Source organism: Pezoporus occidentalis, unplaced genomic scaffold, assembly GCF_034315485.1.
Source record: "Pezoporus occidentalis ecotype Australia unplaced genomic scaffold, CSIRO_AGI_Poc_V1 ctg140, whole genome shotgun sequence".
In the NCBI taxonomy this organism is placed as follows: Eukaryota; Metazoa; Chordata; class Aves; order Psittaciformes; family Psittacidae; genus Pezoporus; species Pezoporus occidentalis.
This window is the reverse complement of record NW_026913210.1, coordinates 1,977,213-1,992,886: the sequence shown is the minus strand read 5'-3', so window position 1 is coordinate 1,992,886 and position 15,674 is coordinate 1,977,213. Positions and strand designations below refer to the sequence as shown.

At 43.8% G+C, this 15,674-nt stretch overlaps 1 protein-coding gene across 4 annotated transcripts in view; it reads left to right on the top strand.

Moving 5' to 3' along the window:
* Positions 1–15,383, top strand: part of ABCA1 (ATP binding cassette subfamily A member 1) — a 97,526-nt gene extending 82,143 nt beyond the window's left edge. For all 4 annotated transcript variants that reach the window (XM_062609809.1, XM_062609805.1, XM_062609806.1 and 1 more), the window contains 16 exons: positions 217–291; positions 714–883; positions 1,786–1,963; positions 2,513–2,628; positions 2,717–2,861; positions 4,166–4,289; positions 4,918–5,047; positions 5,181–5,301; positions 5,483–5,545; positions 6,012–6,118; positions 6,544–6,685; positions 10,203–10,337; positions 11,079–11,182; positions 11,310–11,402; positions 11,574–11,817; positions 12,021–15,383. In XM_062609809.1, the coding sequence (XP_062465793.1) occupies positions 217–291; positions 714–883; positions 1,786–1,963; positions 2,513–2,628; positions 2,717–2,861; positions 4,166–4,289; positions 4,918–5,047; positions 5,181–5,301; positions 5,483–5,545; positions 6,012–6,118; positions 6,544–6,685; positions 10,203–10,337; positions 11,079–11,182; positions 11,310–11,402; positions 11,574–11,817; positions 12,021–12,161 (2,088 nt within the window). In that variant the 3' untranslated portion in view covers positions 12,162–15,383. The remainder of the gene's footprint in view (positions 1–216; positions 292–713; positions 884–1,785; positions 1,964–2,512; positions 2,629–2,716; positions 2,862–4,165; positions 4,290–4,917; positions 5,048–5,180; positions 5,302–5,482; positions 5,546–6,011; positions 6,119–6,543; positions 6,686–10,202; positions 10,338–11,078; positions 11,183–11,309; positions 11,403–11,573; positions 11,818–12,020) is intronic.
* The last annotated feature ends 291 nt before the right edge of the window (positions 15,384–15,674 follow it).

Genomic DNA, 15,674 nt, shown 5'->3' with positions numbered 1-15,674 from the left:
AGACTGACCTGTCTTCCTGGTGAGAATGCAGAAAGCAAAGAGGGGAAGAAAGCTGCAATTTCTCAGCCTTCCTGCCACCTCCAGCTTGGCAGATACAGGCTGCAGAATGGAAAGAAAACTGTCAGAGCTGTGAAAAATGTGTGAACCCTGCTAGACTGCAGTACATGAATGAAGGTACTCTCAGAGGGGAAGTAACTGTGTCTTTGCTGTTTGCAGGGAAGTTCTGGAGATCGGTTTCTCAACAGCTTGTCAAGTTTCATGAAAGGCCTGGATACAAAGAACAATGTGAAGGTAAATTAACCAATCCTCACTGCTGTGCCTGTTATTTGAAGCTCTGGCAACCTGGAATTATTTTTAGCTAGCAAAGTCACAGCAGTTTGCCTTGGACAACTGCACAGACTGTAGCTCTCTGTATTTGCTAGTGGAGCAAATGCAGCTTGCATCCTTGTGTGGGTTTCCCCAAAATCTGTTTCTCCCTTGGGAGTCTAGGCCTAAGGCTCAGGAGTTCAGTGCTGGATCTGTACTAGCTTTCAGCAACCTCTTGTGGTTGTTGATCAAACTGTATGCTCTGTCCTTGAGCAAACTAGCTGGAAGGATGTGGAAAGAAATTATGTGCCCTTAATATAGAGGAAGGGGTGTTCTGCAGGGCTCAGGAACCTGCTGGGTAGCTGATGCACCTCATGCCTTTCTGATGCTGATGTGGTCTCTTGCAGGTGTGGTTCAACAACAAAGGCTGGCATGCCATTGCCTCCTTCCTGAATGTGATCAACAATGCCATCCTTCGGGCTAACCTGGAGCAGGGAAAAAATCCTAATGCTTATGGGATCACTGCCTTCAATCATCCACTCAACCTCACCAAGCAACAGCTCTCTGAAGTGGCCCTGTAAGTCCCAACATGAATGTGGATAGGTTTGGGCTCATCAGCTGCTGGTTACTGAAAACAGTCAACATGGGATGTTTTAGCCTCAGTGGTAGAAATTCAGTGGCCTGTGGTATTCAGGCTCTAACAGGATGGCCTTATTTGCCATGGTCTGGGCAGGTGGCAACATGTGCTGTTGAGACTGGCCCTTGAACAGCAGTGCTGTGCAAGCTTTCTATGTCTCTGAGTCCCTGGAAGCTGTAGTTTCTAAGCACCAGAGTAATCTTCAGACCCGCTGCTGCTTGGGAAATTCCTCTTGGCCAAATCCAGAAAGGTGCATCTTTTGTCTGAAGGTGCCACTGTTTGACTAGGAACTTGATAGATCCTGTTCATTTTTGCCCACTCTCTCAACCAGGAGCAACACACAGTAATGCATAGGGCATACTGGACTAGTCCACTGCTACCTCAACCAGAGTCAGGAGTCGTAAACTGTGTGCAGACACACCCGTCAAATCTTAGGGCAGTGGCAGATTGACAGTCAGATAGCTCTGAACTTTTTAAAAAAAAAAAAACAAAAAACAAAAAGACAAAGCCCCAACGATCCCAAGAAATGCATTAAGTGAGAAACAAAGTGGTTTCTCAAAGGAAGGCAGGAAGCAGTCTGTTATGCTGAAGTTGCTAACCTTCAGGTTGTGGTGCTCTTCTTGAGATGCCAACAGGCTGTGTATGTTCCCTGTGTTGTATGGCTGGAGGAAAACTGCAGTTAAGACAGCCTTGTGGCCATCCTTCACCCTACTAAACAAAGACAGCAGAAGGAGAAACAGTTTCTATACTACCCTGCATGAGCAGCTTTATTTCCTCTCAGAGAAGCCAGCACCTGCATACAAACACTGTTTTCTTCTTTTTTTTTTTTTTTTTTTGTCCAGGATGACCACCTCAGTGGATGTCCTAGTCTCCATCTGTGTGATCTTTGCCATGTCCTTTGTTCCTGCCAGCTTTGTGGTTTTCCTTATCCAGGAACGTGTCAGCAAGGCTAAACACTTGCAGTTTATCAGTGGTGTGAAGCCTGTTATCTACTGGCTGGCCAACTTTGTCTGGGATATGGTAAGGGCTTTGTGACTGTGCTAAACTGTCCTCCATTCTGTGTTTGCAGGATGTCTGTTGCACTCAAGTGCAAACAAACAGCTGGGGCCAGTGGGCACTATACTAATTCAGTGAATAACAACTGTGCTTATGACTTTTGTGTTTACTTTTGCGTCAGTGGTTCACCTCAGTGGAACATGGGACACTGAACAGAGGATGGGAGGGCAACCATAAGCTCAATCATCAGCATATATTATGTCATTTTAAAATACCTGCTCCAGAATGTTTGCTTATGTAGCCCCTTGTTCTGCTCCGTTCAGAGGAGGGTTTTTTTCAACATGTGCTGTCCAGAACCTCTGAGATTCTGTTGACTGCTTCTAGAGGGACCAACAAGCATAAATCCATGTGTACTACATTGTAGTTCACACATGTGACACTCCATTGGAAACAGCTTTGAGAACACTGAACAATGTTGAAAAACATTGATTCAGAGCAGAAAGACACCTTTCATTATTTTTTTTTTTTTTGTCATTTGGAAACAAATCTAAAGCCATATTTTTCACCTTCCAGTGCAACTACATTGTTCCAGCCACGCTAGTCATCATCATCTTCATCTGCTTCCAGCAGAAGTCCTATGTATCCTCTTCCAATTTGCCTGTCCTGGCTCTCCTTCTGTTCCTCTATGGGTAAGGGATTTCTCATCAGAAGGATGACTGGGAAGGCTCTTAGACTTGGAAGGTTCTTACCTGATATTGATGCCTTTCCTCTTGCCAGGTGGTCGATCACCCCTCTGATGTATCCAGCCTCCTTCGTGTTCAAAATCCCCAGCACAGCATATGTTGTGCTGACCAGTGTGAACCTCTTCATCGGCATCAATAGTAGTGTGGCCACCTTTGTCCTGGAGCTCTTCACCAACAACGTATGTTTCTGCAAAAGCTCCTCACTGCCTTGGGCTGCTACAATCTAGTTTCATATTGGTGCCACGTTGCCTTTAGCAGCCAGTCTTCCAGATGGGCTAGCCACCAGCTGGTAGCCATTAGCTGCTGCAGCAGTTTAAACAAAGGTTCTGAGTGGAAATGCTTTAAAGCCCATTTCATCAATGTTCACGTTGTAGCAAAGGTGGGAAGGGACCTCTTGAGGTTGTATAGTCCAACCTCTGAGCAGGGTCAGCCAGAGCAGGTTGCCCAGGGCCATCAGGTTTTGAACGTTTCTGGGGTTGGAGACTCCCACAGTCTCTGTGGGTAACCTCTTTCACTTCTCAATTACCCTTAGGGTAAAAAAAAAAAAAAAAGTTTCTTATGTTCAGATGGAATTTTCTGTATGTTCTTCACAAGGGGCAGTTTCTATGTACTACAAGCCATTTCAGGCAGTCAGGCATTTAACTGCCTTCCATTTTGCCTCCCTTGGCAAATACCTCTCTAACTGTACGGGGAACTTACACACTTCAGTTTTTCCAAAGCCAGATGCCTGGAAGAGGTGGAAGTTCCTCTTATGCCTATAAGCAACACAAGGTGTCTTAGCAGGTCCCATTTGATCCACAGTGGTGTGAAGTGTACCTTGTGAGAAGAAGTTGAGGACACCCTGTGGGAGTTACCTGTTGTATCACTGCCCGGAGGCATAGGAAGGCAGTCCTTGATGATGGTCCCTTTTATTACAAGGCTTGTTTTAGCTCAGTAAGAACATGTACATGTTTGTAGGTAAGTGCCTGGCAGAACCTCTCCTCAGGCTGCTGTCAGTCCAGCCCATGAGCTAAACCAACTGGAAGACCACAAAATGAAAGGATTAGGGCCTCCAATATGCAATAGGGAGGGACTAGAGAGCCTCTGAGCTAACCAGACTGTGCAAGCACAGCTTTCCTGTTCGCTCAACCTGTAGCTTTTCTGCACATTATTGTTTGCAGACACTGCTTTTTAAACTGTGACTGTTTGGAGGAATTTCTCCTTGGGTGCAGTTTGCTTGTATTGATAGCATCTTGAGCAAGGCAAGAACAGTGACTTTCCAGAGGAGCCATGGCAGTGGCTTTTGGGAGAGCATTTCTAATCCTCAAATTTTAGTGGGGATGCAGTGTTGGGGGAGGGAGGGGTCAATCACAACACACATTTGAAGTCAATCTTAAAGGTCTTTTCCAGCCAAAATGATTCTATGATTCTGTGGTCACACTTGGCAGGTGGTGGCTGCTTCCTGCTCAGATGGCTTACTGGCACTTGATTTTTGTCTTAACAGAAGCTGAACAACATCAATGACATCCTGAAGTCTGTTTTCCTCATCTTCCCCCACTTCTGCCTGGGGCGGGGACTCATTGACATGGTGAAAAACCAGGCCATGGCTGATGCTCTGGAGAGGTTTGGTAAGTGAAATTGTGTATCACAGGGACAGTGGCCTGAACTGACCAGGGAAAGCTCGAGTCTGCTCGATAAGCAGCACCCTTTGCTCCTCTGACTTGTCAGAAACTAAAAGTGCACGGTTTGTAGCACAAACCTCATCAAAGCTGGCAAGTCTCCACAGCTGCCCTTTTTAGGTTGTTTCAAGGACAGAAGAGGGCCTGGCAGATAGATCCCCAGTTTTGAGTTATTAGGGGCATTAAACAAAAATGCATAAACATGACTGTATAGAGAGGATCATTAGGCCAAGTGTAAGGAGCAGCTGAGACCTTGGAAAACTGGATAGTTTTTTTTTCTATTGGAATGGAGATGCCAGGCCTGACTCAGTCTTTCTGTGCTTCACTGACCTTTCATAAAGGTGGGCCAGCTGTCCTTTGGCAGACTGATTTCTCTGGGCCTATGTCCCAGCTTTGCTACAGCAAGAAATATGCATTCAGCCACAACTGGTTCCTTGTGTGGTTTCTCCTTTCCCTCCTCTTGCTGGCTACTCTCCAGTTGCCCCAGCGCCCAACTTGGTGAGCTCTGCAGGAAGAAATGCTAGCCTGATTTTGTTGCTTGAGAAAGGTGACTGTGCTCTTCGTCTCATTTTGGCAGGAGAAAATCGTTTTGTGTCTCCTCTGTCATGGGACCTGGTGGGAAGGAACCTCTTTGCGATGGCAGTAGAGGGCGTTGTCTTCTTCCTCATCACAGTGCTCATCCAGTACAGGTTCTTCATCAGACCCAGGTAGGTTGCCTGCTTCCCTTCAGTGCTGCAGGCAGGTGAAGTTTTCACTGGTGCCCCCCATGAAGTGTGGAGAATATTGACTGTGAAGGCCCTGTTATCTTCTGCTAAAGCTTTAGCATGTTGCTCTCTCCAGGCCTGTTTATGCCAAGCTGCCTCCCGTGAATGATGAAGATGAGGATGTAACCAGAGAAAGACAGAGAATAATTAGTGGAGGAGGACAGAGTGACATCTTGGAAATCAAGGAGCTAACCAAGGTGACAGAAGTTCTGTATTCCTAAGACTACTTGATACAAAACCATGCACTTCACTAGAAGCCTTATTCAGAGGAATTCAGTGTGATCAAAAGAGGAGTGTGTTTGGAGTTTTGAACACTTATGGCTCAAATTAGAGCTCTCACTGACATTGTCCTTCTCATTCTTTTTTTCCTGGTTTCAGATTTACAGAATGAAGCGAAAGCCAGCTGTTGATAGGATCTGTGTTGGAATACCCCCTGGAGAGGTAAGCTTATCTGTCAAATTCTTTGCTCTGCTATTACTGCAGTATTTAAGAGCAACAGACAGCAGAGAGTAGGGTAAGATCAGAAGCAGATTATGTTCAGACTACATCAAAGGAAATCGCCTGGAAGTTGAAGCAGTTTCTGATCCTGTGTCTCTCTGCCTTTGAAGAAGATACTCAACTTAGCGTCTGGGACTAGAGGCCAAACTCTGGTACCCTCAAAGGTTGGCATAGATAGGCTGTGGTGGCACTGCACCAAGGTGGCACCACAATTAATTCATTTTCCCAGTCTAAAGGCTTACACTTAAAAATAAAAGCCCAGAGGCTTTTTTTCTAAAAATGCACAAAAGACTCCCTCCATCTGTCCTGAGGGTCAGATTTGCTCCTTCCCATCTTGTCAGTGCTGAAATAATGTAGTTGAATCCTGTTCTCAAAAACACTGTGCTCATCTGCTCTTTTGTATCACCAGTGCTTTGGACTCCTGGGAGTAAACGGTGCTGGCAAGTCATCCACTTTTAAGATGCTAACTGGTGATACAGATGTGACAGGAGGAGAAGCTTTCCTCAAAGGAAACAGGTGAAAAACAATGCATCTTTCTCTGCTTGTGTCAAAGCAGGTTCTTTGCTGCTTTCTTCATCATCTCCCACAGCCTTAGTTCAACTCCCAGCAAGTCTAAACTCTGCCCCACTTTTCCCTTTTTCAACTCCTGGCATCTCTTTCAGCCCTTTGCTGAGTCTGGTGAAGTATTTCATGAGCTTAGGAAAATTGATTTATTCTGATAGTCACTTCTCAGTACCTGCCCTCTCATGTTCAAATATATTGAAAAAAAAAAGGGGGCGACAGGGAGAGAGAAAAAAGAATTTCGCCAAGATGGACTTCTAGGATCCTGCATTTTTGTTACTTCCATGATTCCAAAACCACTGTTTCACTTTCCTCCTTTTAACACCTAAAATAGCAGCATATACTTGTGAAATCCTAACAAAGGGGTTTTTCTTTTACAGTATCTTGTCCAACATCCAAGAAGTCCATCAGAACATGGGCTACTGCCCACAGTTCGATGCTGTTAATGAGCTGCTGACAGGGCGAGAGCACTTGGAGTTCTACGCACTCCTGAGAGGCGTTCCAGAGAAAGAAGTCTGCAAGGTAAACTAAACACCATAGGACCCACTCCAGTGACCAGTTCTTCCTGCTTGCATGCACCCTCCCTGCAACACATGCAATGCCATGATGTGAAGCTGGTGAAGATACTGTATGGTGAAATCCATGTCCCCCTTTCCTTCCAGGTCAAACCAAAGTTGCTAAAATGTACTAAATGAAGGTTCAGATACTTTGGGTCCTGAATTCTCACAGTGGATGCATTTCTCCACTGAATGTCTTCTTTCCCTTAAGAGTTTAAGGGCCGTGAAGCTGCAGGTCATGCAGAACGTAATCTGCTGTCAAGAGTTAATTCTTCAAAGTCTCAGGGAGGAGGCACTCTATAGCTTAACAGAAGCCTCATGCTAGCTGTTACATCTTTCCAGTTGATAGTGCTGCATCCTTAAAGTACTGCTGTTTCAGCATTCAGACATGGTGTTACATTAACGGTCTTTAGGCAACTTAATGGCAGCTGCCAATACCATACAGTATCTTTCACAGTTTTTATTAAGTGTCCTGGGTGCTGCAGAGCAGGAACCACTGTAGGTAGGAAGACAACATCTGTACTCAGTGCTTTGGATAGGGGTCAGATCTGGTGCCTAGGGTTATTCAGCTAGCTTGAATCCCTCTTCGAGAGCAGTGATGATTGGTGAAGACTGAAAGCTCCTTTGAATGTTGCTGGCGAGTTCCTCTGTGTGATGTTCCCATCAGCCCCATGTAAAAAGAGACCCAGTGCTGCTTATGATACAAGTAATAGCTGAATCTCTTCCCCCTAACACTTTAGTCCCCAGGGCAACAATGCCTGGCCATTGGCACTAGTACTAATATTCTTGTATAACAGGCCAGATCCTCCCTGTCTGTCTGAAGGGCTAAGATGCAGCACAGTGGGATTGCTGTGTGCCAGCAGTGAGCATGTCCCTGCTGTAAGTCTACAACACCTGGAAAGCTAGCTGCATAGGGCACTCTGCCACTCTTTTGGATCTACAGGTACATTCCCAGCATCCGGCCTATAACAGATCATCTCTAGAATGGCTGATTCCCTTAGGGACTGGATGCCTCTTTCTGTCATGGTCCACTTGGCTGAGCAACACATCATAACATCTTCCTTGTAGGGAAACCTTTCCTTCACAGCTGCCAAGAGCCACCTCCAAAGGCTGAGGGACTGTTTCTCTTCTGCAATTGTTTTGTCAATTCCCCCTTCCCTAGTAAGTGATCACAGCTGCTTGGTTTCCTACCTTCTAGTTTGTGACTGTCAGCCCCATTGTCCCAGCATTGGAGCAACCAGGTGACAATGTGCTCCCCTGGAAGACGGCTGAAATCTTTTTGCATATTCTGCAGCTTGGTCAAGGTCCAGGGTCAAGAAGTCACCTCTTCTTCTTCCTCTTTCTCTGATTCCTGTAGAAATAAATCTCGTTCAGATGCTGTCCCATGTAGTATGTGCATTGTGTCTTCACTGCACTAGTTGCTCTTTGTGGCTCTCATTTGCTCTTCCGCTTGCTTACAGGGGCAACCGATATTGGCACAGATTGGTCCTTTGGTTTAGCTGCAGTGTCAATCACTGGTGTTGGAGAAGCTGCAGTGTCTATTACTGGGGCTGGAGCTGCTGCAGTGTCTGTCACTGTGATTAGAGTGGCTGCAGTGTCTGTTGTCAGGGTTGGTGTAGCTTTTGTGCTTAGGGGTTGAGCAGCTGTATTGTCTGTTGCTTTGCCATCAGATCCAGAGACATCTTTTTCCAGAGTTGCTCTGTAGGTGTAGGCCAAGCCCCCACACGTTGCTGTGATTTGTCCCTCTCTGGTGTTGCCAGGATGACAGTACACCTCACTTAAGTGTTCTGATACTTTTTCCAGATTTTGCACTTGTTCAGCTGTGAAGTTCCAAAGCATTGGAGGGGCCCATTGGCCCAAGTGCTTGCCCATACAATCCCATACATTCTCACACTCATGACTGTCCAGTCTGGGGGGGAAATCTCTTTGTGGTCCTCCCATATCGTTGTTTAACCCTAGACAAGACCTCAGCCTGACCCTGCTTAACTTTTGAGATGAGACAAAATAGGGTGTTCTCAGGTTGGTATGGCCTTGGGTAAAACACACACTGTATGGGTGTTAACATGCTGATCCCCAGCACAAGCAGCAGGCAGGTTTCAAGGGTATTTAAAGGCCATCCAAAACCTTTAGCATTCTCAAATGATGCTGTAAATAGTCTGGTGGGGGAGCTGGGAAAGTCTCCTTCATAGGTTGATCACTCGAGGAGCGGAAAAAAGGTGTGTAATTGCTAAACACTTCTATTATACACATCTCAAAGTATAGAGGTGATGACCACACTGGAAATGCAAGACAGATCAGTTTCATGATCAACGAGTCTATTGTATTACAAGTCATTAACATGAAATACAGTGGAACAAGAACCTTAGCCCAGGCTCTCCAGCCAACAAACACTAAAACAGCAAATACCGGGTGTAAGTAAGGTATGACATGCTGGAACTGTGAGATCAAGAGCAACAACTTTGATAGCCAATAAATCAGCATTGTGACAAGTGACTATTAATCCAAAACAACAAATGCTTATTACAAATACGATTAGACACACTCCAGTCAGATCTGTCATTATCTCAACCCATCATGCCTCACGTTGGGCACCACAAAGAACTGTCATGGTTTAAAGCCCAGCTGGCAACTCAGAACCATGCAGCCTCTCACTCCCTCCCTCCTTTCTTCCTCCCCCTGCTCCCAGAGGGATGGGGAGGAGAATCGAAAGAATGTAACTCCCACGGGTTGAGATGAGAACAGTCCAGTAACTAAGGTATAACACAAAACCAGTACTGCTGCTACCAATAATAATGATGATAAGAGAAATAACAAGGGAAGAGAATACAACCACTCACCACCTGCCGACCTATACCCAGCCCAACCCAAGCAGCAGTCAGTCCCTTATGGGTAACTCTGACATGCTGTGGCATGGAATACCCCTCTGGCTAGTTTGAGTCAGGTGCCCTGTCTCTGCTCCCTCCTGGCTTCCTGTGTCCCTCCTCACTGGTAGAGAACGAGACTGAAAAGTCCTTGATCAGGGTAAGCACTGCTCAGCAACAACTAAAAATATTGGTGTTATCAGCATTTTTCCCAGGCTGAAAGTCAAAAGCACAGCTCCGCACCAGCTGCTAAGAGCTACTAAGAAAGAGAAAAATGACTGCTGCTGCTGAACCCAGTGCACTAGCTAAAGCCAGTGCTGCTACAAGCACTATACTGCTGGTTAATGTGGCTGACTGATGTCAAAAGCATGCTCTCTGGCCAATTAATGGCAGCCATTTGATTTTCTGGCCTCCCAGGGGCAGGATGGAGTATATCCTAATCTAGAGGTGAACAGGGTGTTTCAAAACCCATATCCATGGCACACGAGAGCCTCAAATCAGTGGCCCTTATGAAAAAAAAAAGATAAATGTTTTTAAAGGTAAAACTCATGAGGAAAATCTCACTGTGTAGATTGATGTTGCTGTGCTTGACTTAAGCGGGTGGTGTGCTCTCTCTTACAGGTTGGCGAGTGGGCAATTCGGAAACTGGGTCTTGTGAAATATGGAGAAAAATATGCTGGGAATTACAGTGGAGGGAACAGGCGCAAGCTCTCCACAGCCATTGCCCTCATTGGAGGGCCACCTGTGGTGTTCCTGGTGAGCCTGCAACATTTGCTCATTAACATTTTCCTCAGAAAACAGAAAAATCAGGTTCAGAGGAAGACCAGATTTTCACAGCCAGCTAATGTTTAAATACATCATTAATCACTTAAACAGGAGCAAAGAGCGCGTGGAAATAAAGATTCCTTATTTAAATGTATGTGCAAGCTATAATGTGACTCTGGGCTTCTATTTCTGAAAAATCACTGGGTAAGTGGGGTCTCAAACATGATGCCAAACTGCCAGCATCTTTACCACTTTTAGTACAGCTGTAAAGATTTCTATACCTACAAAAAACAACAGCCTTCCTGGCTGGACTTAGGCAAATATTACTGTGTGGGAAAAGCAGTCCTGTGTTTTTAATAATTCAATGAAGATTGGCAATAAATATTTTGGGATTCTTTAGATTGAAATTAAGGACAAATTTTAGGATTATTAAAATTCATAGTGCAGGAAAAAGTAGTCTAGTGCTCTGTTTAGACAAACTAATTGATTTGTTATAGAACAGCATATTTCAACATGTTATACTTGCAGAATAAGCAGTACTCAGTTTTGAAAAAGACATTTGCTAATTTAAAATTTGGAGTGTAAATTATATTCTCATTTCAGAAAATAAGTCAAACCTGCTTATTTTCAATGTTTCCAGTATGCATGAACAGAATGGACAGTTATTTCAGAGATGAGTAATTTGTTGGTAGAATGTAACAGAATAACCTCAGGTTTGTATATATTTTGCAGGATGAGCCAACAACAGGGATGGATCCCAAAGCACGTCGTTTCCTGTGGAACTGTGCTCTGAGTGTAATCAAAGAGGGAAGATCAGTGGTGCTCACATCTCACAGGCAAGTAGCAGCCCAATTGTATCATACCCTGGCTTTTGCATCTACCAGGGCTGGATGCTGAACTCTGTTTAGCTGCTCTGCCCTTCACTGCTGCTTGCAGTGCTAATGAAGTTACTTCTGCCTACAGCATGGAAGAATGTGAAGCCCTGTGCACTCGAATGGCAATAATGGTCAATGGGCGATTCAGGTGTCTGGGCAGTGTCCAGCATCTAAAGAACAGGTAGCTATTTTCATTTTACACCACGGAGTTATCTGCGGTTTTAGAGAGATACAGTCAGACTTCATTCCTCTGTCTTAATTGCTATTCTGGCTATAGGAGATGCTGCTGGATTTTAAACTGAACTTCTGTTTCAAAGACACTTAACTCCTGTGCTGTTGCTCTTGTTTACAGGTTTGGAGATGGTTACACAATAGTGGTGAGAATTGCAGGGGCAAACCCAGACCTGAAGCCTGTTGAGGAGTTCTTTGGGCATGCCTTCCCTGGAAGTGTCCTGAAGGAAAAGCATCGGAACATGCTGCAGTACCAGCTTCCCTCTTCACCATCTTCCCTGGCCAGAATATTCAGTATTCTCTCCCAGAACAAGAAGAGACTCCACATCGAAGACTACTCCGTTTCTCAGACCACACTTGATCAAGTAAGTTTTTTTTAGTAGCCTGCCTGCCAAAAGCTTCTTGCAGAGGTAAGAATAAATCCACCAATTTACTGGACCTATCTTTTAAGGGCATTTTAGAGGAGTACTGAATCCTGGGACTAGTTCAGGAAGAAGCCCAGCGTGTAAAATCCCCTGAATTAATGAAAATTCAGGGTGATGTGTGACATGGCCTTTTGTTCTTGCAGGTATTTGTAAATTTTGCTAAGGACCAAAGTGATGACGACCACACTAAGGATCTGTCACTGCACAAAAACCAGACTGTGGTAGACATTGCAATCCTTAATTCCTTCCTGCAAGATGAGAAGGTAAAAGAAAGTTGTGTGTGAGCCACTTCCAGCAAAGAAATGATGAGCAGAATGCAAACTTCTCTGGGATAGGATACTCCCAAAGAAGCTAGAAGAAGAGAAACTGGACACTCTACTGATAACCATTCAATGCAATGCAATTCAATGCAACAGAAACAAATTCCTTTGCGGGCCGTGCCTCATGGAGTCGTCTTGTACTGTGCTGAAGTGAAAGACTTGAACTTAGCTCATTACAGTATAACTCTGAAGCTGTGGTAAAGCACCCACCAGATGCTGTGGGATTTCAGCTATACTGTGTCTTGTCCTGTACAGTATGCTTTCACTAGCACTGCAGAAATAGTTCACTATGGAATTGTGGCCAGTGGTTATTTATAGGTATTTTAGACATGCATGTTTTAGTCTTTAAAACATTCGTGTTGTGAGTGGGAATTTTGTGGTGTTACATCCATTGCTGGCAATGAATGCACCAAAACAGTCAGTGGCAAGAAAAGTCACCACCAGTGTTGTAGCCTTAGATTGTGAAAATTTACCTGACCGTCTGCTTTTCCTAGACTGGTGCAGGTGAGTTGCTGACAAATCTGGGGCCACAAAGCAGTACTGTGCAGATGGGATAGCAAGAGACAGGCCTTCGTATCTGTACATCTCCACCAGTAAGTGGTGATACACAGAACCGTGAACCCTGCAAATGCACAGGATTGACCCACCAGCATCATAACCAATAACCTACTCTGGCTAGGGTTTTGTGTAGTTCAGTACTCTCCTGCTCTTTGAGGTACTACAGCAGCTGCCTGAACACCTAGTAGGAGGAAGTGGGTGAGAAGCAGACCTAGTGTTTGGACCACAGCAGCAAACTCAGTAGTTGTACAAGCTGCTAATGCCAAGAGCAAATTCTAAATCATGAGATGTCACTCAGATACATAATATCTGCTCTTTAACCCCTGCTTTGCACCAGAAAGGTACCCATAATCTGAAATAACTGCTTAGCACAAGCATGTTGCCATTTCTGGCTTTGACAGGTAAAACTAGAAATGAGATGTAGATTTTTTTTTTTAACAGTATTATTTATGACTTTAAATAGGTAGGTAGCTTAATTAGGGATTGAAAGTGCTTTCAATTGATCTTTGTAGCCACAGTATTTCTTTACGTTGTGCCTGCCATGCTATGCTCTCGTTGTGTCGATTCAGTGATAGCTATGTTCATGATCTGACCAAGTTCCAGACTCTAGCAATCAGCTGCTATCTGCAAATACCGCAAATTGTTCATGTCAAATGTTTTTGTTTGGAAACTGGTATAACATTAGATTAATGTGTAAGAAGTTTCTGCTTCTGTTGTGCAGTGTAGTTTCAGTCATTTGGTGATCCCTAACTGGAGAACACACCCCTATTACACATGTGACAAACTGCTTCAGTAAAAATCCCCTTGAAGGACAAGATTCTTCAAAGTAGTAGTGCTATAGTTACATCAGTCAATAATTTCTGAAGTTTTATGAAGCCAGAATAATGTTAGAGGGCATATTTTGTAGTAAGAACAACCAATTCTCATTGACATTGTACAACAGTCATGGGAGAGTATGCTTTCATTAATACGCTTACAGGCCCCTCTACCTTGCTTTTACATTCAGAAATAGGTTTGGTAATGTGGTTTGAACCCAAGTGCAGTTCCTGGGCTATTCAAGTATGTCATGCCCCTTCCTTAAATACCCATACAGGTTCGGCAGTAGTTCTTGATGCCACTCCACCATGAATCAGTCATGGACCGTTTTCTTCTGTGAATGTCCATAGCAGCCCAATAGACAGTCAGGAGGCTGGTGTGAGCCAGACAGAGCTTTGGGTGACATGGTCTAGTGTGAGGTGTCCCTGCCCATGGTAGGGGAGTTGGAATGAGATGGTCCTTAGATCCTTTCCAACTCAAACCATTCTATGATTCTGTATTTCCAAGTATACTTGGTAACACTGGCCAAATCAGAAATCTTGAAACACAGTTAAATATATATGAAGTTCCCAATCCCTGCTGTGTCCTGCCTTGGGATAAAGTAAGAGCTTTCTATACACTCTGCTGAAGTGCCTTTTTCATAGTTTTTTTTTTTAACTGTATTTAGTACATTGCTAAGGGGATTGAGAAAGGAGTATAATGGGGATTGGTATACCTCACTTAAAACATGATTTGTTATTATGTTTATGGCATTGTCACCCTACGGGGATGAGTAGCAGGGTGATGAATACACCAGACTTCCAGGTGCAGAAAAATTAATAAACAGCTGAGCTACAGCCATGACTTCTCTGTAAGAGGCCGCAGCTATGTTACGGTATCATTGAAACAACTAGCATGTATTAAAGGCTTACCACTGCTAAAAATCACTGTTACAAATCAGCATTAAGTCACCAAAGTGAAGGGCTTAAGTTTTGCATGGCACCAAACTAGTGCATATAGAACTAAAACGAGTTCTAGGAGGATTCAGATTTGGTCCTGAAAGGGCTGTGGTCTGCTCTTTGAAACTGCTCATTTAAATGATTAATTTAGCAGGAGACAACAGTTACATCATAATCCTCTTTCCTTATCCCACCCACAAAATTCTTGATTCCTATTGCCCTGTGACTGTCATGCTCATACAGCGTCTGCTATCTGTGACAAAATATTACAGTAAATACAGATCTTAACCAGACTATTTCACAGCTCTGACCTGACTCATTTGTACTGAACAGCCAGCATAATTCAACTCTCACATGAAGATTTGTCATGGAATAAGTTCAGACAGCCACTAATTTACTCATGTTTTGGGGAAAAAGATCACTCTAGAGTCACATACAGTATATGAACCACTCTTGATAATGAAACTGCGCTGAGATGTTAACTTATTCTAAATCATATTACTATTGACATGTTGTATCCCTTTTTGTAGTACATTTGTATTTCAGTAAGGAGCTGTTGTATTTTCCCCATGGTTAAACTACCACTTTATGCTTATCCTGAATTATAGTTGGTCCTTCGTTCCAAGCACTTTATGCTATCTGTAATGGGATCTATTTTTTGCACTGGAATATCTGTTGACTTTGCAAAAATCTAGAGTGATTTCACAACTGAAATTCCTAATTTAAATCCTTAAATGGTCATTTTCAAGAAAAGAAAAAAAAAGTATATATATTTGTATTTGCTAATACCTGTTACGTGAAGTATCAAAAGGCACTCTAATTGCCTTGTATTAAGTGAAAAATAAAGCTGTTGTGGCACCATTGGTTTTCAAAATGTCATTTTTGCATATGTTCTTTTGAGGAGTGCTGTTAGAATTTCTTGTTTTGCCCATTCTGTTTTGTTTGAATGTTGATGTATAATGTACAAGCAAGTTCCAGTATCTCTACAAATTGGCACAGTGCACATACTATTTTCAGTCAAGTGAGCTGGCACAAGATTTGAAACGGAGGTGCTACTTGGAGTTTCTAAAGGTAGTAAATAAAAAGGTCTCCAGCAAGACCTGAAACAGTGAATCGTGCAACTGTCAAATCCAGCTGCAGAGCACAATAAACTTACCTGGATGTT